Genomic DNA, 25,311 nt, shown 5'->3' with positions numbered 1-25,311 from the left:
GTAAGGCAGCAATTCCTTTGAAAGCACTCTGCCCCTAGGGCGGGCCCGGGCACCTGGAGCTGGGGGAGAGGGGGCCCTGAGGGTTTCTGAGTTGCATTCAGGCTCATTCTTGTACTGTCTCAGGGAACAGCTCCTAGTAAATTTAGAGATGGCTGAGCCACACAAATGTGAAATGGTCCTGTGGCCACATCTTTAGTGCTGTTTTCTAACCACTTTCTCAGTTTTTACAACACAGAAAGGCTGAGAATTTTACAAATCTTTGAAATTCAACTTCCTTTTTGCTTGACAGGTCCATCTTTCTATTCGCATTCTACTAAAGCAGTCAGGAGGAGTCAATACACAGCTTCAGCAGTTTGCTTAGGTAAATACACCTGACTTCTTTGCTCACAACTTCTATTTCCCCCAAACACTAAAACACAAACACAATTCAGGCAAGTTCTTTGCCACCATGAAGAACAGAAACTTCATTTAAGATGGATAGGAAGCCCTGAAGGAGAAGCTCTCCCACATTCCTGCTTGACCTGAGAAGCCTACAGCCCACTCCCTGACAGGAAGCAGCTTACTTTACACACCCCAGCAGGAGGAAGAACTGCTCCTGCCCCACAGAGCGCAGCCATTAAGGACTCAGAGAAAACAGCTTCTCCCAGCATCCTCCTTTCTCCTATAGAAGTAGGCCCTTTCCTCTGTTCTCCCAAGTCGTCTACAGTTCTCTAGAGTTCGCTTGTCCCAAACTGCAATTGCTCTGCTAATCCTAAATAAAGTCATTTTGCTGACAAAATAACTGGCTCTTTTGTTTTTTAAGGTCAACACCACTTTACCAAGATAGCTTTTCCTCCAATTTCCAGTAACATATTCCACATTTTTGTCTGAGACCTCATCAGAATGGCCTTTATCATACACATTTCTACCAACATCCTATTCAGATTACTTATATATTCTCTAAGGAGATTAAGACTTTCTCCATAGCTCTCCTCTATTCTTTCTGAGTCCTCACCAGAATGTCCTTTAAAGGCCCATTCACAGTAAGGTAGGGTATTTCTAACAGATCCCTCAAAACCCAGTTCCAAAACTACTTCTACATGTTCAGGATACTTGTTACAGTGGTCCCGTACTTCTCAGTACCAATTTTTGAAGTAGTCCATTCAGGATGCTCTAACAGGGGCGCCTGGGTGGCTCAGTCGGTTAAGCATCCGACTTCGGCTCAGGTCATGATCTCGTGATTCGTGGGTTCGAGCCCCACGTTGGGCTCTGTGCTGACAGCTCAGAGCCTGGAGTTGCTTCGGATTCTGTGTCTCCCTCTTTCTGACCCTCCCCTGCTCACACTGTCTCTCTCTCTCTCTCTCAGAAAAAAAAAGAAAAAAAAAGTATGCTATAACAAAAATAATACAGACTAAGGGGCTTATAAGCAATAGAAATTTCTCACAGTGCTCGAGGCTAGGAATTAAAACCTCTCAGTTGCCTAATGAGGACCCATTTTCTAGTTCAGAGAAATCCTCTTCTGATTCATCTTCTTACTATTGCTGTCACATGGCAGAAGGGGTGACAGAGCTCCCTGGAGTCTCTTTTCTAAAGATACTAATCCCACTGACATGGATCCACCCACTGACCCCTTCACCTCTTGAGGACCCACCTCCAAGCACCATCACATTAGAGGAATAGGTTTCAATACGAATCTTAGGGGAACACAAGCATTCAGTCTGCAGGATGAGCCCAAGGCAGACTTACCTGCCATCTACTCCAGCGATATTCTCATTTTTTTATGTCTTTAAGAACATACCTATCAGTCACATATGCATTTAAAAAAACAGAATATAATACATTATACATGTACAATAGAGTAGTATAATTGAAGCAATGATCTATTAACAAGGAGAAAATATATGTTTTTTAATATTTACCACAAGCTTTAGAAGCAGCAACACAAATTTCTTCTGCAACATACTCCCCCGTTGGGAACTTCAGATATTCTCCATCAGCTTTCTCAAGAGAATGATAAAGGTACACCTGTAGGAGTGGATCTATGTCCTTCACAGAACTGGCATTTCCAGGAATATCACCATTCTGATGTACCGGAGATACGGACGTTCCTTCCATTTCCGTCATTGTAAGGCAAGCCATTCCCATGCAGAGTTTTTTCAGAACATTTGCCTATTAAGAAAAAATAATGTTACAGAAGAAAGTGATACTAATAAGGTATCCCTCATATACAAAGAAGCTTTCTCTGAAAGCAGTGACTTTTGTTAAATCAATACCTGAATAAATATTGTGTACTACTATGTACAAAGCACAATGAGAGATACTGATATTATAAACTTCCTGTGAACAAGGCTATAAAACTGAAGTTTACAACTTAACTGAGGAAACATAATACAGATATGTAATACTAACAAAACGAACAAACAAAATCCATCACAGGCAACAGGAGAAGAGATCACTAGGCAACATAAATTCTCAACAAATGAACTACTTGTGACAACTGCTTACCGGGGTCTAGAGGGGGTAAATAACATTTCAAACTGGGTTTTAAACTTTTAAGTTTTATTACAGGAAGTCATATTTATTTACTTACTTATTTATTTTAATATTTTTATTTATTATTGAGAGACAGAGCATGAGCAGGGGAGGGGCAGAGAGAAGAGGAGACACAGAATCCAAAGCAGGCTCCCGGCTCTGAGCTGTCAGCACAGAGCCCGATGCGGGGCTCAAACTCACAAACTGCAAGATCATGACCTAAGCTGAAGTCAGATGCTTAACCGAATGAGCCACCCAGGTGCCCCGAGGAGGTCATATTTAAAACTGACTCTGTACAACAGACTGGATTTATATGAATGACAGACAGAGAATATTCCAGGAGAGTAGAACTGTGCTGAGAAGTAGAAAGGTACAAGACCTACTCTAACTGGGCTGAAGTGCAGTATTTGAGGAGTCACGCCATTTAGGAAAGGACTAAAAGTACAGATGACTATTTGTGGCAAAACTGCAACTACATACCCAGGATGCATTTTTCCTTCTTGAGAGGCCCAATTTTTTTTTAAATTTTTTATTTATTTCTGAGAGAGAGAGAGAGAGACAGCGTGAGCAGGGGAGGGTCAGAGAGAGTGGGAGACACAGAATCTGAAACAGGCTCCAGGCTCTGAGCTGGCTGTCAGCACAGAGCCCAATGCGGGGCTCGAACCCACGAACCGTGAGATCATGACCTGAACCGAAGTCAGACGCTTAAGTGACTGAGCCACCCAGGCGCCCCTTGAGAGGCCCAGTTTTGTTAAGGAGAGCAACATACCCCGAAAGAACTGTACTTCCCCACAGATGAAGAGCCACGTGAACCAGTTTCAACAAAGGAGATTTAAGCAGGAGTTGCCGAGTGGTACTTCAGGACCACTCCTTAAAGGGAAACTGACTTGGCCTTCTTTTTTATTTTCTTAAAAATTAATTTACTTGAGAGAGAGAGACAAAGACAGAGGGGGGAGGGGAAGGGAGAGGAGAGGAGAGGAGAGCAGAGCAGAGGAACACAGTGGGAGAGAAGCAGAGAGAGAGGGAGAGAGAGGGAGTATCCCAAGCAGGCTCTGCACTGTCAGCACAGAGCCCGACGTGGGGCTCAAACTCATGAACTGTAAGATCATGACCTGAGTGGAAATCAAGAGATGGATGCTCAACCATGTCAGCCACCCAGGCACTCCAACTTGGCCTTTTTGCTTTTCTCCCTTCACTTTCTTCCTACCTGCCTCTCAGCATAAATATAGGGCAGGGCAGTCACCTTAACACTAGGAAGAAAATGCCAAGAGAATAAAAGACCTGGCAAACTTAAGCATCTGAATCAGTGTCAAGAATCACCTATCTATCACCAGACATTTTATTATTTATAATTGAATGCAATCCTAATTGATAAAGAATTAAGAAAATTCTGAATGTCAGATCAAAGAGTTTTAAGGGGTATCTGGCTGGGCTAAGTCAGTAAAGCATGTGACTCTTTTATTATTATTGTTATTTTTAATGTTTATTTATTTTTGAAAGAGAGAGAGAGAGAGCACAAGTGGGAGAGGAGTGCGGGGGGGAGAGAGAGAGAGGGAGAGAGAGTGAGAGAGAGCGAGAGAGAGAGAGAGCGAGAGAGAGCGAGAGCGAGAGAGAGAGAATCCCAAGCAGGCTCCATACTGTCAGCATAGAGCCCAATGTGGGGCTCAAACTCACAAACTGCAAGATCACGACCTGAGCCAAAGTCGGGCACTTAACTGATTGAGTCACCCAGAGCCCCACAAAGCATAGGACTCTTACTCGCAGGGTTGTGAGTTTAAGCCCCACATTGGGCATGGAGCCTACTTTAAAAAAAAAAATGAGATCAAAGAATTTAAACTTTATCCTACAGTCAAATGATGAATTAGAAAGGTGAAGAAGAAACAGAAAGCTGCTGCAATAGTCTAGGTACCAGGTAGATCCTGAATTGAAACAGCAATAGTTGAATGATGAATGGTAATATAAAGAAAGATTTCATGCAACCTGGTAACTAACTAAATACAGAAGAAGCCAGAAGTCCAGTTATGGAATGAATAAATCAAAGGAATAAAAGGCACAGCGCAGGGAATGAAGTCGATGATACCGTGGCAAGCACAGTAAAACACAGAGAGATGCTGCTGACTCACTATGCTGTACAGCCAATACTAATGCAACTCAAATAAAAAGACACTCAAATAAAAATAAAATTTTTAAACCAGAGGTAAAAGATGATGTGAGAATTTCAAACTTGGAAGATCTATAATACCATTAATGGAAATAAGGAAATGAAGACTTTGCCTCTTGACATTGGTACCTGAGAATAAGGACTGCTTTACACACTTTTGTTTAGAAACAGAAGTAGGGCAATTACACCAGAATCTAGCTGGCAGCTAAAACATGAGATTGATATTTGCAAGATTTCCCCATAGATGCTCATTTAAATCATAAGCAGAGCTATGTGAAGGCAGAAGGTGAAAATAATGACAAACACTCAACACAGCATTTCTGAATGCCACTTTACTAAGTACAGACATTAAAGGAAAGAAACATGATGTCTAAGTGATGTGCAAGGTGAAGTTTAGATCTCTAACCATAAGGACTATGATTGTATTAAATACTAGAGTTAACAGTTCTTCAAATATCATAGGACTTACTATGAGTAAAACCACAACAAAACAAGAAGCTGGTAATTGTTAAAACTGCAAGATTTAAAAAAAATTTTTTTTTGATATTTATTTATTTTTGAGAGAGAGAGAGAGCGTGAATGGGAAGGAGCAGAGAGAGGAGGAGACACAGAATGTGAAGCAGGCTCCAGGCTCTGAGCTGTCAGCACAGAGCCCAACACAGGGCTCGAACTCACAAACCATGAGATCATAACCTGAACCAAAGTCGGATGCGTAACCAACTGAGCCACCCGGGAGCCCCAAACTGCAAGATTTTTGAAGTCCAAAAGCAACTGGATATACAAATTTAATTTGTTCAAAACTATAAAATTAAAAAAAAATTTCTTCTAATTTATTATACTGTCTCTTTTATACTCAATTACTGAAACTCATCTAAAATGAACTCTTAGCCATTAAGAGGCAAATCTGTAAGAATTTCATCAATTTGTGCTTACCACTGTTTTTAATCATATGCTTTCCTTCTGGACTTTTTTCTGCTGAAATATATCTTTCAGCAGATCTCTCAGTGAGGCCTTAACAATTTTTAAGTTGCAGTCTTTGAAAAAAAATTTTCCACTATACCGATATAGTTGACAAAATTGTAAGATACTTTACACTACAAGATTATTTGCACTGTATACACGGTGAAATGACTCCCATCACTGAATCAACACATCCATCACCTCATGAAGTTACTTTAAATTCTCTTAGAAAATTTCAATTATTGGGGCGCCTGGGTGGCTTAGTCGGTTAAGCGTCCGACTTTCGCTTAGGTCATGATCTCGCGGTTCGTGGGTTCAAGCCCCGCGNAAAAAAAAAAAAAAGAACTGTTAAAAAAATAAAATTTTTTAAATATGGCTAATGTGATGTTTAAAGGGAAATGAGTATCTTAAATACCTGTATTAAGAAAGATGATGTGGAATCAATGATCTTCCTAAGTAGCTAGAAAAAGAAACCAGAGAAAGGAGAAGAAAGTAGTAATGAAGAGCAGAGAAAAATCAATAAAACCACAAGTTAGTTTTAGAAAAAGATCAATAAAATTTATATCTCTAAGTAGAATGATCAATATTGAAAGAAAAAAACACACACAAATTATCAATAGCACGAATAAAAGCCAGATATCACTACAGGTCTTATAGATACGAAGTGGAAAACGGATTACAATGATTTATACCAATGATTTTTTTTTTTTTTACCAAAACTAAAACAGAAAACATGAATTGTATCATACAAATATCTGTTCAACAAATCAAATTTTTCATTAAAAATTTATCCAAAAAGAAAACTCCAGGCCAAATCACTTACTGGTAAAGTCTGCCAACATTTAAGGAAAAAGTAATACCAATTCTATACAAACTCTTAATGAAAACAAAGAAGCAGGAAATACTTCCCAAATTATTTTATAATCGTTACTCTGATGCCAAAACTAGATGTATTACAAAAGGCAAATGTTCCTCAAGAACATAGCAAAACAACAGAACATGGAACCAGTAATACATAAAAAAGTCAGAAAATCAAAACCAAGAAGGGTTAATCCCAGGAATGCAGTTGGAAATGATATCTAAACACAATTTCTCACTATTCACATCCACACAGATTCTAGTTTTGCTTCTTCAACTTAAAATAAAAATGTATGGTTAGGGGCAAAATGTACAGTATATGAATCACATCTCAATAAAACTGTTTTTTAAAAAAAGTATACCTATTTTTAGAAGAAACACAAAAAATGTAAAACAATACCCCTAGATACCTGTTAGCATCAAAACAAACTTTTGTTGTCTTTACCTCTTATTCCTACTTTAATTTTGTTGGTTTCTACCAGATATTTGGCTACCCAAACATACTTTTATAGTTCACATTTGGCCAATTATATCTAATGCAATACCTCCCTAAACCATAATCAAATATTCAAGTACAGCAACAGCCAAGAAAAGTTACATAACATGAATTGCACAAGGGCAGAGAAAGTCTAATTTGAGTTTCTTGTCAATGGTAATGGGAACATCATGTTTTCAATAGAAATCATCAGTGAATAAGAATTTGGATCTACTTATCAGCAACTATTGTTTAAAAAAGGGCTCAGATATTTTTTATCAAATATAATTTCCTATAGTAATGACAAAGAAACATTGGCTGAGAGCTATGGTAATAGGATGCTACAGACTTAATGTACCTATTCTTCTGTTTCCTTACATTCCTCAAAGGCTAAACTAATGCTTGAGGAATGAAAGCTAAAAAGGGAACAGCAAGAAATACCAATTATTTTTTAGCCTCATCTACTTACGTTATTTGTCAGTTTAAGAAATTGGCTTTATAGGGGCGCCTGGGTGGCTTAGTCGGTTAGGCATCCGACTTTCGCTTAGGTCATGATCTCGCGGTTCGTGGGTTCAAGCCCCGCGTCGGGCTCTGTGCTAATTGCCAGCTCAGAGCCTGGAGCCTGTTTCAGTCTGTGACTCCCTCTCTCTCTGACCCTCCCCTGCTCACGCTGTCTCTCTCTCTCTCTCCTAGAAATAAATAAAACATTTAAAAAAAAAAAAAATTTCAATTATACAATACAGTGTTCTCAACTATAGTCAATATGTTATATATACTAGATTTTCAAATCTTACCTACCTTATAACTGAAAAATCTTTAGTCTTTTACCTATTTCTCCCAAATCTCAGTCCTTAGCAAGACTTTTCTAACATCTCCTTCTTAGAGGTTTTTTTTTAATTACACATGTAAGGGGTACCATGAGGTACTTGTCATTCTGACTTATTTTACTTGCCCCTGGGGTTCATCCATGTTGTTGCAAATAATGTTAATTCCTTTTTTAAGGCTGAATAACGTGTGTGTGTGTGTGTGTTTGTGTGTGTGTACATACTTACTTCTTCCTTTCTGATTTGGATGCTTGTGATACAAACCCATATGCTTTACTGATAACAATTATGAAGTCAAGAACAAAATATCATAAAAACACTGAAGGCATCACCAAGCAAACAAAAGCAGACAGCAACTGGAGGGGATCTGACCTCTGACAGAGGAAAAACTCTGAAGGTGGTCCACATTTATCCATCTTTATTTTAATGTTTATTTTATTTATTGAGAGAGAGCGAGCGAGCGAGCACGAGCAGAGGAAGGGCAGAGAGAGAGAGAGGGAGAAAGAGAGTCCTGCACTGATGACATGGAGCCCGACCCAAGGCTCACACCGACAAACTGTGAGATCTTGACCTGAGCCGAAATCACAAGTCAGATGCTTAACTGACTGAGCCAACCAGGTACCTCCACATTCATCCATCTTTTATCTTGAAGGAACTACACAGTCTTTGTAGTGCCCAAAAGAGTTGCTTGAGAAGAAGATAAAGCTATTATACAAAGCTGTAGTCTTGCTGACTGGAAGAATCAGGGAACAAACTTTGGAGATGCTAAAACAGAAACCAAAGGCAGAAATCCTGGAAAGAAAAAGAGAGCGTCTTGAGGGGCTGACTCCTGAAATCCCATGCATGGGATGAAAATCCAAAAAGCCCAGGGAGAAGCAATAACTAAAAATCTAAAAGATATAGGAAGAGATTTCAATAGCTATCTGATCCTGGAGAATCAAAGTTTGGACATAGAAGGAATTGGTAAATATTCCAAGCTTTTCATTCAACCTCCAGAAAAGCCACACTTGAGGAGGAAGAACCACATATCAGAAATAAGGGAAAAACTGAAATGGACAGTCCTAACAAAGCCTAACACCAAGCCTCCACAGGATCAAGGTAAAATGTCCGCTAAAACAAAGCCCTACACTCCAAAGAAAGACTATAATCCACACTGCCTGGAGTTTGTACAAGATATCATCCACAAGAGACAACAGTCTCCTATATAGTCATATCATAGTCAAACTGCTAAAATCATAGAGAAAGATCTTAATGAAAGCTGCCACTTATACACAGGAGAGCCAAAATAAGACATATAACTGATGTCTCATCAGAAACAGTGGGGACCAGAAGACAACATGCTGCTAGGGAGCAGACGGAGCGATTTAACCTAAAACTCTATAGTCCACAAAACTAACCTTTAAAATTTAAGCTAAACAAATATATTTTCAGACAAATGGATCCTGGGAGTACACATCAACAATACCAACAACAAAAACTAATAAATGCTAAAAAAAAGTTCTCTGAATTACAGGCAAATGATAAGTGATGCAAATTCAGATTTGTAGAAAGGAATGAAGAAGTCAAAAATAGTAAATATGTGGGTAACTGTAACATTCCATTTTTCTTCCCTTTCTTGAAGAATTCTTTTTTCTTTTTAATATTTTATTTATTTCTGAGAGACAGAGCACAAGTGAGGGAGGAGCAGAGAGAGAAGGAGACACAGAATCCGAAGTAGGCTGCAGGCTCCGAGCTGTCAGCACAGAGCCAGACGCGGGGCTCAAACTCACAAACCGTGAGATCACCATCTGAGCTGAAGTCAAACACTTAATCGACAGTCACCCAGGCGTCCCTCTTGAATTCTTTAAAAGACAATTAACAAGTGTTTAAAAGCTTAATGATAACAACATATACTGAAACTTATAATAGATGTAAAAGCAAAATATATGATGATAACCAAAAGGATGGAAAGGAGTAAAATAAAAAGTTTATGTGAATAAACTCATGATAGCTTGGAAAAATAAGGAACAGTGCTATCAGCAAAACCAGAAAGAATTTTGCAGAATTGATGGAAGATAAAAAGTAGACAGGAACAGATGACAAAGAAAAGAAACTGAAGGAAATAAATAAACTCTATTTAAAATACACACAGAATGGGGCGCCTGGGTGGCTCAGTTGGTTAAGCATCTGACTTCAGCTCAGGTCACGATCTCGTGGTTCGTGGGTTCTAGCCTTGTGTCAGGCTCTGTGCTGACAGCTCAGAGCCTGGAGCCTGCTTCAGATTCTTGTCTTCCTTCCTCTGCCCCTTCCCTGCTTGTGCTCTGTCTCTATCTCAAAAATAAATAAACATTTAAAAAATTAATGAATTAAAATAAAACACACACAGAAGGCATTAATAAGCATTAAAGTTTTCTGCACACACATACAAAAAGAATAAATATGCGAGGATAATCAAGGATGATCATACATTGAAGGTAAAGGGGGCCAGGAAGAAAGCATAAAAGAGGAGGACCAAAGTGAGCAATAAAACAATTAACACCAGAAGAAATAAACAGAATAGAATGTTCTGAAAAATTCTCCTTGGGGGTGCCTAGGTGGCTCAGTCAGTTAAGCATCCAACTCTTGAGTTAAGCTCAGGTCATGATCTCAGGGAAGATCAAGCCCCACAATGGGCTCAGAGCTGGGCATGGAGCCTGCTTGGGATATTCTCTCCTTCTTCTCTCTCTCTCTCTCTCTCTCTCTCTCCCCCTCCCTCCCTCCCCCCTCCCTCCCTCTTTCTTTCTCTCCATCCCTCTCTCTCTCTCTCCCTCCTCCCCTTCCCTCCCTCATTCCCTCCACCCTTCCCCCTGCTTGTGCTGCACAAGTGCTCTATATAAGTAAATAAATAAATAAGATTAAATAAAATAAAATAAATTTCTTCTTGGTATCCTCAGATTAAGGAATTTTTGAAAACATAAAGCGTCATTAGATGATCACTAAAAAGGAGAAAATGAAAGTAGTTAATTTTTTTAAAATGACAATTCAATGAGAACACTGAATAATACAACTAAAGAGACCAAATAATTTGGAAGACAAAGTCAAAACAATCTCCCAGTTTCCTAGTTCAAGAGAGAGAAATATGAGCAAAAAAACCAAAAAATAGGGAGCATCAATTCAGGAAGTGTAACTCCAAGAGCTCTAGATGGCAGAAAAAAGAAAATAGATCAGAATAAAACATATAAAAATAAAAGAAGAAATTTCATTGGTGTTAGAGATGCCTACGTTTATACTAAAATAATCTTCTGAGAGGAGATAAGGTTTACTTTTAAGAAGGCTTAACTTATAGGAGTCAAAATAAAGGGTCAGAACACCAAAAACAGTAAGGAAACTCTTAAAAGAGTTCAACATTTAACTCAATACTCAGAACTTCTACCTATATATATAAATACAGCTGATGAAAATACAGATGCGCTAAGATTGGTTTATCTTTATAAACTCTAACCTCAAATGGACCTTTAGTGCTACACACCTATAACCTATTATTTATTATTTTATTTCTTTAATCCATTTACTCTCCCACTTTTCTAAACAACTCTCATACCTTATCCTTTCTCCTCCATCACCAAAACTGCAACTCCAACTCTTACTTTCTACTCCCTATATTTCACTGAAAAATGCAATTAAAAGAGGAGACCATCGACAAATCCTTTTCAAATGCACCTGGAAAATTTCTGAAAACAAACAACATGTTCTACCATAAAGCGATTCTCAACAAATACTAAAGGAATATATTCAAAATATGACAATGGAGCAAGCAACCATTTTATCTATTTAAGACTCATAATGTTAATTTAATGTTGTATATACTATGATTAATTTATGTAATTCTTTTGTTCGTGTTTATTTTTTTTTTTTGAAAGAGAGAGAGAGAGAAACAGAGTGCAAGCAGGGGAGGGGCAGAGAGGGAGACACAGAATCTGAAGCAGGCTCCAGGCTCCTAGCTGTCAGCATAGAGCCCAAAGTGGGGCTCTAACTCACGAACCTGTGAGATCATGACCTGAGCCAAAGCTGGACGCTTAACTGACAGCCATCCCTCATTAGGTGCCCCTAATTTATGTAATTCTTAAAAATATTGAAGAAATAACATTTAGAGGATAACATAAAAAAGTCAAAGTGACCTTAATCACTACCCACTCTTCTTATTTTATGAATCAATACTCTTAACAGTTTAATAAGAATAAAGAAGTGCTTTAAACTGCAAAATAGGACATATGATAGATATTCAATAACACTCAATATTCTGTAAATTCATTGTTTTCTTAACAACTGCAGCCAAAAAGAAAAAACATATATTAAAAAATACAAAGCTCTACATTTGAACTGATGTAAATTTACTAACAGTGTTCAAATCCAAAATCTATTATGGAAACTATGACTACTTATAAAAGTACCACAACATGTACTTTTTTATCTTTAGCTTATTTATTTATATTGAGAGAGAGAGAGACAATAAGAGCAGGCAAGCAGGAAAGGGGCAGAGAAGGAGGAGAGAATCCCAAGGAAGCATCCTGCTGACAGCAGTGAGCCCAACACGGGGCTCAATCTAATCATTGGGGCTTGATCTCATTAACCCTGAGATCATGACATGAGCTGAAATCAAGAGTCAAACGCTTAACTGACTGAGCCACCCAGGCGCCCCAAGATTGACATTACTACTATCAATGGTTGCCAGAAGGGGAAACAAAGGTAGAGAGAAGTTAAGGAAGGTTACATAACTTGGACCCACAAACCATGACATCATGACATGAGGTGAAATGAAGAGTCAGATGCTTAATCAACTGAGCAACTCCAGTTGCCCCTAAAAATATGTGTCAATATAGGAACATCCTCCAATAAATCTGAAATATTTGAAAAAATATGTTTATTCAAAAACATAAATTTAGCAAAACTAACAAAGGAAGTGGAAAAAACACTTGACAAAGAAAGAACGATACAATTTTAAATTTTTAACATTTATTAAATAAATTGAATATTTTATTTAACTTAAAACTTTTCCACAAAGAAAATTCAATGCCTGTTGACTTTCTTGGTGAATTTTCCCAAACATCTGAAGAATAAAAAAAGAGTTTACACAAACTATCTCAGTAAACAGAAATTACACTTTTCCACATATTTTAAGAATACAGTATGAACATAATACCAAAATGTAATAAAGTTGTGACAAGGAAAGAAAATTTTATGTAAATATCTCCTACAAAGATATATGAAAAAAATAAAATACTAGTAATAGTATTAGTAATTAGTAATAGTAGTAATTAGTAATATTTTAAAAGAGTAACAAATCTTGACTGGGTTAGCATACCCCAAAAAAGCAAAGCTAATTTAACATTAAAATATTAATCAAGAGAATTTTTATTATTAGGATACATGAGAAAAGTAACATATGATCACCTCAATAAATGTAGAAACAAACTCTAATAATATTCAACAATGGTTTGTGATTAGAAACTCTCAGCTAACTAGCTTTAAAAGCAGACTTCCTCATTCTTATAAAAAATAGCTATCAGAGAACTTAAAATGTGTAATGGGTTAAATATCTCATTCTTCTTGAATTCAAAAATTTAATTAGCTTATCTAAAATCATGACTTCCACTCAATATTTTATTTTAATTTTTGGGGAGAGAGAGCACAAATGGGGGGCAAAGGGAGGGAGAGAGAGAGAAAGAAAGAGAGAGAAAGAGAATCCTCAGCAGGCTCCATGCTCAGCCCAGAGCCTGCTGCGAGGCTCAATCCCATGGCCCCAGGATCAAGACTGGAGCTGAAGCCAAGAGTCAGACACAATTGACTGAGTGACTCAGGCACCCCTAAAAACTTTTTTTCTTAGAGAGTGCATGTAAATGAGAGAGAGTGGCAGAGAGAGGGAGAGAGAGAGGAAGAGAGAGAGAGAATCTTAAGCAGGCTCAACATTCAGCATAGAGCCCAATGATGGGCTCAATTCCACAACCCTAGATCAACCTGAGCTGAAATCAAGTGTCAGGTACCCAAATAACTGAGCCACCCAGCTGCCCATCACTCAACACTTGACTGGAGGTTCTGGCCAGCACAATAAAGCAAGAAAAGGAAATAAAAGGTATAATGATTAGAAAGAAGGAAGTAAAACTGACATATTCACAGATGATATGACCATGTATGCAGACAAATTTAAAGACTGTAACAATTACTAAGTGAATTCAGAAAGGATAGTGCATACAAAATCAATATACAAAACTTAATCGACTTTCTTATACCAGAAACAATTTTTAAAATGAAGATGATTAAAAACAGTATCATTAACAGTAACAAAGACTCAAATATTTAGGAATAAATCTACTAAAATATCTGTAAGAACTCAGTAATAAAAACTAAAAAGCACTGCAAGAAAAAATAAAGGCCAGTTAAATAATGGAAGAAAAGAACATACAGAAATAAGAGTATAGGAAAACGTAGGGTGCTTGGGTGGCTCAGTAGGTTAACTGACTTCAGCTTCAGGTTATGATCTCACAGTTCAGAGCCTGAGCCTCCCACTGGGCTCCACATTGCCAATGTGGAGCCTGCTTGGGATTCTCGCTCTCTCTTCCCCTCCTTCACTTGTGCTTTATCTCTCAAAACAAATAAACTTAAAAAAAAAAAAAAAAGACTATAGGAAAACTCAATATTGCTCAGGTAACTCTTCTCCAAGTTGATACATAGAGTCAACACAGTCCCAATTAAAACCTAGCAGCTTAAGTTACGGGAATTTACAAGTTAATATCTGTATGGAAAACAAAGATTACAAGAGTCAAAACAATCTAGAAGAGCCAACTGGAAGGATTTACATTACCAGACATCAAGATTTACTGTGAAGTTAGTGTAATTAAGTCAAGTTGGTATTAGCATAAAAACAGAAAAATAGACAAAAAAAACAAATACAGTTGAAAAAATATCCTCACATAAAGTAAACTAACTTAAGACATATATGGTGAATTGCATTTTGGTGGAAGAATGTTAGTCTTTTCAATAAATGTTTCTCAGTCGATGGCTATTAAAGGGCAAGAAAAAAGAAATCTTGACCTCCAATTTACACCATACCCCAAAATATTAATTTTAGATAACTGACCAATAAGTAAAAGGTCATATAATAAATATTCCAAAAAACATTTCCAGCTTTTAAAACAGGACATTAAAAAAAACTACAACAGGGGCGCCTGGGTGGCTCAGTTGGTTAAGCGTCCAACTGCGGCTTAGGTCATGATCTCACGGTTTGTGAGTTCGGGCTCTGTGTCGGGCTCTGTGCTGACAGCTAGCTCAGAGCCTGGAGGCTGTTTCAGATTCTGTGTCTCCCTCTCTCTCTGACCCTCCCCTGCTCACACTGTCTCTCTCAGAATTAAATAAAACATAAGAATTTAAAAAAAAATAACAATAAACAGATGTATGTAATAAGAGTTTCAAGTCACAAGAAACAAAAAAGTAAACAAAGAAATAGGAAAAACAACTTTAATAGCTAGAAATTTTAATACGCCTGTTGGGAATTAACAAATAAAACAGAAGAAAAAATAAGAATAATGAAGATCCAGGGGCATCTGGGTGGCTTAGTCGGTTAAGGGTCCAACTCTTGATTTCGGCTCAGGTCATGATCTCACAGTTTATGAGTTTAAGCTTCGCGCTGGGTTCTGCACTGACAGCCCAGAGACTGCTTAGGATTCTCTCTCTCCTCCTCTCTCTGCCACTCTCCCACTCGTTCTCTCTTTGTCTCTCTCTCTCTCTCAAAAAGAAACTTATAAAAAAGGAATACTGAAGACCTGAACACCAATAACCAACTAAACATTTACACAATATACCTAATAACTGCAGAATGTACATCCTTTTCAAGTGCACATGCAACACTCACTAGGTTATATCATATGCCAGTCTAGTCTGCAAATTAGAAAAGATTAAATTTGAAAAGTCTGAATTTGTTAAGAGTTATGTTCTTAAGAAGTATAAAACATTGATGAAAGAAACTGAAGACAGTGCAAGCAAATGAAAACATCATCCTCATAAATTGGAAGAATTATTAATGTGAAAATATAAATATTAGTCAAAGGTATCTACAGATTCAATGCAATATTCATCAAACTACCAAAGGCAGGGGCGCCTAGAGGGCTCAATCAGTTAAGCATCAGACTTCAGCTCAGGTCATGATCTCACAGTTTGTGGGTTAGAGCCCTGTGTTGAGCTCTGTGCTGACAGGTCAGACAGAGCCTGGAGCCTGTTTTGGATTTTGTGTCTCCCTCTCTCTCTGACCCTCCCCTGCTTGTTCTCCTTCTCCTTCTCTCTCTCTCTCTCTCTCTCTCTCTCTAAAATAAATAGGCATTAAAAAAAATTGTTTTAGGGGCGCCTGGGTGGCTCAGTTGGTTAAACAGCCAACTTTGGCACAGGTCATGATCTAATGGTCCATGAGTTTGAGCCCCGCATCAGGCTCTGTGCTGATAGCTCAGAGCCTGGAGCCTGCTTCAGATTCTGTGTCTCCCTCTCTCTGCTCCTCCCTGGTGCTCGCTCACTCTCTCTCACTCTCTCAAAAATAAAAATAAACATAAAAAAGAATTGATTAATTTTCCAAAGAAAATGGAGAAAACAATTTTATGCTTTATTTCTTGCTAGTGGAGAAATAAATAAAAAATGTTACTACATAGTAAAAAAAAAAAAAAGAACTGTTAAAAAAATAAAATTTTTTAAATATGGCTAATGTGATGTTTAAAGGGAAATGAGTATCTTAAATACCTGTATTAAGAAAGATGATGTGGAATCAATGATCTTCCTAAGTAGCTAGAAAAAGAAACCAGAGAAAGGAGAAGAAAGTAGTAATGAAGAGCAGAGAAAAATCAATAAAACCACAAGTTAGTTTTAGAAAAAGATCAATAAAATTTATATCTCTAAGTAGAATGATCAATATTGAAAGAAAAAAACACACACAAATTATCAATAGCACGAATAAAAGCCAGATATCACTACAGGTCTTATAGATACGAAGTGGAAAACGGATTACAATGATTTATACCAATGATTTTTTTTTTTTTTACCAAAACTAAAACAGAAAACATGAATTGTATCATACAAATATCTGTTCAACAAATCAAATTTTTCATTAAAAATTTATCCAAAAAGAAAACTCCAGGCCAAATCACTTACTGGTAAAGTCTGCCAACATTTAAGGAAAAAGTAATACCAATTCTATACAAACTCTTAATGAAAACAAAGAAGCAGGAAATACTTCCCAAATTATTTTATAATCGTTACTCTGATGCCAAAACTAGATGTATTACAAAAGGCAAATGTTCCTCAAGAACATAGCAAAACAACAGAACATGGAACCAGTAATACATAAAAAAGTCAGAAAATCAAAACCAAGAAGGGTTAATCCCAGGAATGCAGTTGGAAATGATATCTAAACACAATTTCTCACTATTCACATCCACACAGATTCTAGTTTTGCTTCTTCAACTTAAAATAAAAATGTATGGTTAGGGGCAAAATGTACAGTATATGAATCACATCTCAATAAAACTGTTTTTTAAAAAAAGTATACCTATTTTTAGAAGAAACACAAAAAATGTAAAACAATACCCCTAGATACCTGTTAGCATCAAAACAAACTTTTGTTGTCTTTACCTCTTATTCCTACTTTAATTTTGTTGGTTTCTACCAGATATTTGGCTACCCAAACATACTTTTATAGTTCACATTTGGCCAATTATATCTAATGCAATACCTCCCTAAACCATAATCAAATATTCAAGTACAGCAACAGCCAAGAAAAGTTACATAACATGAATTGCACAAGGGCAGAGAAAGTCTAATTTGAGTTTCTTGTCAATGGTAATGGGAACATCATGTTTTCAATAGAAATCATCAGTGAATAAGAATTTGGATCTACTTATCAGCAACTATTGTTTAAAAAAGGGCTCAGATATTTTTTATCAAATATAATTTCCTATAGTAATGACAAAGAAACATTGGCTGAGAGCTATGGTAATAGGATGCTACAGACTTAATGTACCTATTCTTCTGTTTCCTTACATTCCTCAAAGGCTAAACTAATGCTTGAGGAATGAAAGCTAAAAAGGGAACAGCAAGAAATACCAATTATTTTTTAGCCTCATCTACTTACGTTATTTGTCAGTTTAAGAAATTGGCTTTATAGGGGCGCCTGGGTGGCTTAGTCGGTTAGGCATCCGACTTTCGCTTAGGTCATGATCTCACGGTTTGTGGGTTCACGCCCCGCGTCGGGCTCTGTGCTGACTGCCAGCTCAGAGCCTGGAGCCTGTTTCAGTCTGTGACTCCCTCTCTCTCTGACCCTCCCCTGCTCACGCTGTCTCTCTCTCTCCTAGAAATAAATAAAACATTAAAAAAAAAAAGAAGAAATTGGCTTTATTATACATTTCCATCTAAAATAAAAGAGTCTTTTTCTAAAACTCCATTTTCTGGTGCATTATTTCCCTTAGTTTTTATTTTTATCACTTCTTTCATTAACTAGGATTTTTCTTTGATATGCTATTATTTAAAAAAAATTTTTTTTAAGTAGGCCCCATGCCCAATGTAGGCTTGAACTCACAACCCTGAGATCAAGAGTTGCATCATCTACTTACTGACTGAGCCAGCCAGGTGCCCCTTAAAATGTCTTAATTAGCCTCTAGGTTAATCTTAAAACCACTTTGGTATACATTTCATAAAATATTTTTTTGTACTGATCGCTAACTGCTAATATTTGGAATATATTCTAATTAGTTTGTTGGAATATAGCTATATTTCCTTTAAGTGTATGTTGGTTTCCATTATTCACTATTATTTATAAAGAATTAAAAGCAGAAAAAAATGACTTAAAACTTAAAAGCAATGTTCAGAGAATGAAGCCTATTTTGCAAAGTATACCACAATAATCTGTAACTGTCATAGAAATTTCCTGGTAATATGTTAAAATATAAAATGCTGCTTTATGAATCCTTAACAAAACAAGATATAAAGTCATTATACTGCACTTACTTATATATTTCTCTTCTCCTTACAGAGGTATTTTAGGAGTAATTCAGCCAAAACATAGATAAAACAGATATGTATTAGATTTGTTAACTTATGAGAAATTCTGGAATTTTTAACTTGTTCATGTCAAGTTTTCTAGTCTAAATGTATTCCATCACTTTTCTGTTTACATATTACTATATCATCTGACTTCACTGCAACTTCATTTACACATTCAACATTTTCCAAAAGAAAGAGACAACTCTTTGCCTCAAAAGCTCTTCATCCGAAGAGAAAGGAAATAAGGTGGACAGATATAAAACACTACATAAAGTGTTGTAGGAACTGTAACAGAATACACAGGGTAAAGGACAGGACTGTGTACTACACAGGTACACCACATACACCTACCTTAATTACCAACTGGACATTCGGGAAAACGGAGCAATCAACCTGAATTTGAGATTTCCAACTGAGCAACTAGGTATAAAGAATGTAACCCTACGCACCAAGATAGAGAATAAAAGTAAGTTTGAAAGGAAAGGGGATTTTTTTTTAATATTTATTTTTAAGAGACACAGAGAGAGTATGCGCACACAAGCAGGCGAGGGAGGAGGGGACACAGAATCCGAAACAGGCTCCAGGCTCTGAACTGTCAGTGCAGAGCCTGATGTGGAGCTCAAACCCATGAACCATGAGATCATGACCTGAGCCGAAGTCAGACATTCAACAAAACTGAGCCACCCAGGCACCCTAGGAAAGTGGATTTTAGATATCTGGAACATAATACAATTAAAATGAAGAGTCATAGTAATCAGCTTCATATATGAGGAATTAAGAATGATTTCTTGGTTTGGGATTTGAGAGGCTGGGTGTACAGTCTCAGAATTAACAGTGTAGCACATATGGAAGAAAAACAGCTTTGGAAGAATGATGAATTCAGTTTGGTACATAATGAATCTGAGTTACCAATGAGACACCAGATTGAGATATCATATAGGCGGCTAGATTTCGGAAGGCTAAGGAAAACACTGTGTGCTTTTGTTAGAGATTTCAAAGTCATTTACGCATAAAGCGTACATGATGCCCAGATGTAAGGTATATAAGATACAAAGGGGGTTGGAGATCAAGTTTCTAAACCCAAACATTTAAGAACTATTTAGAACTATCAGAAATTGGAGAACATAAAGAGGAATGTAGCAGATTCTTGAAAAGGCCGAGAAGTAGGAGAAAAGCTGGAAGTGTTCACTTTGTGCCATATGTACACTTTTGATTAGTGTGCTTTCCTGTATATATTTTAATAAAAATAAAGTTCCTTTTAAAAAAGAAAGAAAAAGAGTTTCACAAGAAGAGTTACCAAATATTGTGAAGAGGTTAAATAAGATAGAAGCAGAAGGGGGAAAAGTCCACTGAATTTATCAAGTAAGAAAGAAGTTAGCAAAAGACTACCATAGATAAAGGATCTGAAGGGTAAAGATGGCCTTTCCTTTCATTCTGTATCATTATTTTGAATTTTCTAATCTCATGCATAGTGTTCTACTTTGAATTCTTACCCAGCAGAATAAAGTAATTTTCAAACATCTGAATATTCAAAGTTTACCTCAAAAGCAGCATTTCAGAAGTTACTTTCTTAAGATATACTAACCAAACCAAATGAGTAAATCAAAAAGATGACAACAGGTCCAGAAAATAGATCCAACCCTGGAAAGGAGTAAAGTTAAGTCACATGATGACAGGCAGCCAGGCAGCAGGCCTGAAGCACACTCAGCCCAGCAAGGGGACTCTGGAAGGAAGACTTCAGAAAACAGTGGTATTAGGCTGCTTACCATGAAGGAGTTAAAAACAAACAATACAAAACAACACAACACAACACATCCACAGAGGATATAATAAAGGAAAAAAACAGTGAAAACAAAAACAAAAACAAAGGTAATTCCAATGGAGAAAACTTGATAAGAAAGGGAATGAAAGTACTGTATGTTCCTGGCTCTACAACAAATAATCCTCAATATAACACTGTTACTGCTTTGCAAATTTGGAATCACCTACAAAGCACTAAAGTGCTCATTAAGGTTACTAGACTCTCTGTAAATGTTCATCCTGATATAAAAATACACATGCTTAACACTAAGAGGTGAAAGCAAGAGGTAGCTAAAGAGAATCTTGGAAAAGGTACATTAATCCTAGAAAGTGAGAAATCAACAAATATTGCCTACGGTTTCTGGAACAAGAACTAGTTATAATATACTACCTTAAGGTACAAAGACATCCAGCGCAGTAAAATGAATAAATATGAAAGAAGAGGAAAGGAAACAGTGGTATAGGTGAACTAGGCATTGAACTACAAGACGTTAACAGTCAAAACTAACTTTCTCTGGGAGAAAAGGACTGAAGTCAAAAGGATAAAACTTCTCATTGTAACTGTTTTTGCATTTTAAGCTCTTCTTTGTTATCTCTGATTTTTAAACCAATGTATATGAAATATCTGGGGAAAAATTTAAGAGAATATTTAGGAAATAAGGAAATCAAAGTAGCATGGCTATTCTTAAGAGTGAGGAGCAGGGGCGCCTGGGTGGCTTAGTCGGTTAAGCGTCCGACTTTCGCTTAGGTCATGAGCTCGCGGTTCGTGGGTTCGAGCCCCGCGTCGGGCTCTGTGCTGACTGCCAGCTCAGAGCCTGGAGCCTGTTTCAGAGTCTGTATCTCCCTCTCTCTCTCTCTGACCCTCCCCTGCTCACGCTGTCTCTCTCTCTCCTAGAGATAAATAAAACATTAAAAAAAAAAAAAAAAAGAGTGAGGAACAGAAAAGAGTAGCTGCTGATGGTCAAATATCAAAGGAGAACAAAAAGTAATAATGATAATAAGCGAAATCATAATTCTGAAGCTACCAGAGGGGGCAAACAGTGATAATACCAAAGAAAGAAAAGGAAAACAAAGGAGCAAGGTGTTCGCCCCAGGCTGTAGGATGGACAAGGACAGGATCAGAGGTACAAGTATACAGTATAAAAAATCTAAAAATACCAGGGAATATGATCAGAGATGGGTACCATTAACAGTTTACACCTTCAGAGACAGACTAGTTTGAGATACTAACAAGGTTTAATTCGCATGAGATCATGAGAATGGAGTACTGCTGTAAAGTGTAGATGACACTACAGAGTCAAATGTACTAAGAAACCTTAATCTGTCTTTAGGTGAGTTCTTCACCTGGATAAGAACATAACTTCATGAAAATGTCAGAAAAAAGAGTTTAGAGGAAAAACCAAGTTAGACGCCAAAAATTCTCAACTAATAATATAGGAATAGGCAAGAAAAGAACAGCAGAGGACAACAGGAGGGACTGAGGATGTAAGCTGTATCATATTAATCTTTTTTTTTTTTTTTACAAATAGTTTATTGTCAAATTAGTTTCCATGTATCATATTAATCTTAAAAGCATAGGATTTTTGGTTTTGTATCAGGATAATAAAACACTATGGAAGTAGCAATGTAAATACTAGGGTGGATGTGAAGTAATACCTTTAGGAAAGGCAACATTCAATGAAGGTAAAGAACAGAAGGAAACAAGCTATAGAAAACCCAACTTACAAGGGACAGCGAAATTTGGAAGGAGCCTATAAAAAGCAGTGGAAGGCAGTCAGCTAAAAAACTAGAATTAGTAAAACAAAAATATGTAAGAAAATATCTTCTGGCAGTATGACAATTTTGAATATAATCAAGTCTATAAAATACCAATTTATAGGAAATGCAGAGAACAGAGGGCCACATTAAATTACACCATGAAAAGGTGATCCGCAAAATCTAGATTGTGGGAAACTATAAACAACATAGTTAAAAAAGAAAAAAGAGAAGAGATGCAGGAAAAATACAGATTGAAACTATACAGTCACAATGTGTGGACCTTATCTGGATCCTAGTTTTTAGAAAATACGCAACACCATTTTAAAAAGCCATTTAGGATATATCAGACAATCAGAACTTTGATTGCTTGCTGAATATGTAAAGATATTAAGAAATTATAATTTTTTATTTTTAAAGCTTTTTTATTTTTATTTTTGAGAGAGAGAGAGAGAGAGAGCAGGGCATTGGCTGAGAGGGAGACAGAGGATCCAAAGTGGCTCTGTACTGTCAGCACAGAGCCCAATGCAGGACTCGAGCTTACGAACTATGAGATCACAACCTGAGTCAAAGTCAGATTGCTTAACTGACAGAGGCACCCATATGCTCCCAGGAATTGCAATTTTTTTAATTTAAAAAAGTGTCCTTATATTTTAGAGGTTAATGCTGAAATATTAATGGAAGAAATTATGTGGTTATCTATAATGTGCTTTAAAATAACACAGTAATGGAGAAAGTAGATGGCATAGAAATGGCTACAGGTAGTAAGAGCTACTGAAGCTGAGTGATTAGTATGTAAGAGTTCATCACCATTATGTCTACTTTTGTATGTTTAAAATTCTCCCTAAGAAAATGGGAGAATCCTTTTTTAAAGGATGTTTGTTATATTTCATCTAGCATTTCCTAAATACAGTGTTTTCAGGTTATTAAATCAGAAAGTTTCAGGAAATGAAATCCCAGATTTTGTTTTATATTTTACAATTCATCTCTGATGTGCACTTAAAAGCAAAGGTTGTTCATAAAATTTACTACAGATTGTTTTAAAGATTCTAATCTCTAAATATAGTACAAGTGGTATTAGGTACTGGCAGGTTTCTAAAAATGAACTTAAAAAAGAAACATGTAAAACTGAAATTTTAGCTGAGAGTAAGATAACAGGGCATTTGACTCCTCCTTGCCTGTTTTATAGGAGAAGTATACTAAATAACTTTGGGCTTTTTCATAAAAGTGAATATTTAAGTATTTATGTCAAAAAATTTTAAGTTAGCCATTAAAAGAAAAGATTTATAAGATCCTTAAATCTATAAGGCAGAAAAGCTTCAAGAAGAAAGTAAAGAAAATTAAAAGCGAAGTAAAATAGCAAAAAATGTTTAAGTCCAAATGTCAACAAGTACAATATATGAAAACAAGACAAACCCACTTTCTAGAAGACAAAGAACATCAAACTGGATTTTCTTTTTTTAATTAAGGTATACAGTGCTTAGAAGAGATACAAAACCATACAAAAAAGGTAACCAAAAAAAAAAGGACATTTTTGTCAAAGTGACAGGTGCCAAATGGTACTAATCCTTATTGATCATAAGCCAAACTACAAACTAAAAGAGAACTACAAAATAGACATAAATAAAAAGAAACCCTAATGAAAACAGGAACAAAAGACATGAATATGTCAATAAACATAGAAGAAGATGGTAGATCTCACTTGTAATTAAGTAAATGCAAATTAAGGTAGGATATCACATTATACCCATCAGGTTGCCAAATTAAGGAGTCCGAATATACCAAGTATGAAGGAGAGGATGAAGAGCAGAAGAACCCTTTAAACAACTGGTTTTAGTGAGCAATTAGGCTACATTTAATTAATCTGAAGATATAACTATTCTACAAACCAGAAATTTCATTTCTAGTTATAACCCTAGAAAAATGAATGTGATACTGCATAATGGTTATAGTAGCATTATTTGTAAGAACCAAAAAATACAAATAGAGCTTTGGTTTGACAGCATATACTAAAATTAGAACAATACAGAGAAAATTAGCATGGCCCCTGTGCAAGCATGACACACAAATTTGGGAAGTGCTCCATATTTGGGGGGAAAAAAGAGAGAGAGACAAACCAAGAAACAGACCCTTAACTATAGAGAACACACTGATTATTCACAGAACGGGGGGGGAGGGGAGGTGAAATAGGTGAAGGGGATTAAGAATGTACTTATCATGGGAGGAGGGGCAAGATGGCAGAGAAGTAGGGAGCTCCGTACCTGCACTCGCGCCCAGGCATCACACGGAAAAGATCTGAAGCCATAGGAAACCATACCAAACCCAAGAGATTGGGAGAGAAAGAAACAAGCCAGAATACACAAGGTGGAGAGTCCCAAATATCACTACAAATAGGAAAATAAAATAACCAAGGTCCCAACAAGAGAGACCAAGAGATACCATTCAAAAAACACTCTCTGAAAGGATAGGCCCTGGACAGTCAAAGAGTCTTCTTGAATACAGCAGTGCTCATAGATACAGAGAGCATAACAGGTGTTTAAAATCAACAAGAGCCAGATAGCTAACTAAAATGACAAAACGAAAGAGCGCTCCTCCAAAGAAACTCCAAGAAGAAATGACAGCTAATGAACTGCTCAAAACAGATATCAGCAGCATAACTGAACAAGATTTTAGAATAATAATGGTAAAATTAATAGCTGGGCTTGAAAAAAAACATAGGGGACATCAAAGAAACTATGGCTACAGACAGAATGGAAAATAAAAACAGGCATGAATAATTTAAAAATGCGATAGATGAGATACATAATAAATTAGAGGTCTCCAGTGCACGGATGGAAGAGGCAGAAAGGAGAATAAGTGATTTAGAAGACACCATTATAGAAAAACAAGAAGCTGACAAAAAAAGAGACAAACTGATCCAGGAACATGAAAGAAGA

At 36.7% G+C, this 25,311-nt stretch overlaps 1 protein-coding gene and 1 non-coding gene across 3 annotated transcripts in view; one reads left to right on the top strand and one right to left on the bottom strand.

Moving 5' to 3' along the window:
- Window positions 1-25,311, bottom strand: part of JAK2 (Janus kinase 2) — a 124,990-nt gene that overhangs the window by 77,039 nt on the left and 22,640 nt on the right. For both annotated transcript variants that reach the window (XM_039230807.1, XM_039230808.1), the window contains exon 2: window positions 1,899-2,148. In XM_039230807.1, the coding sequence (XP_039086738.1) occupies window positions 1,899-2,124 (226 nt within the window). In that variant the 5' untranslated portion in view covers window positions 2,125-2,148. The remainder of the gene's footprint in view (window positions 1-1,898; window positions 2,149-25,311) is intronic.
- LOC120231005 lies at window positions 24,364-24,467 on the top strand. Its single transcript, XR_005528231.1, has one exon. It is a non-coding gene; the product is annotated as a U6 spliceosomal RNA (small nuclear RNA).

Source organism: Hyaena hyaena, unplaced genomic scaffold (genome assembly GCF_003009895.1).
Source record: "Hyaena hyaena isolate Hyena2069 unplaced genomic scaffold, ASM300989v1 scaffold_51, whole genome shotgun sequence".
Lineage (NCBI taxonomy): Eukaryota > Metazoa > Chordata > Mammalia > Carnivora > Hyaenidae > Hyaena > Hyaena hyaena.
The sequence above is the reverse complement of the archived record's forward strand: the minus strand, read 5'-3'. Positions and strand labels throughout refer to the sequence as shown.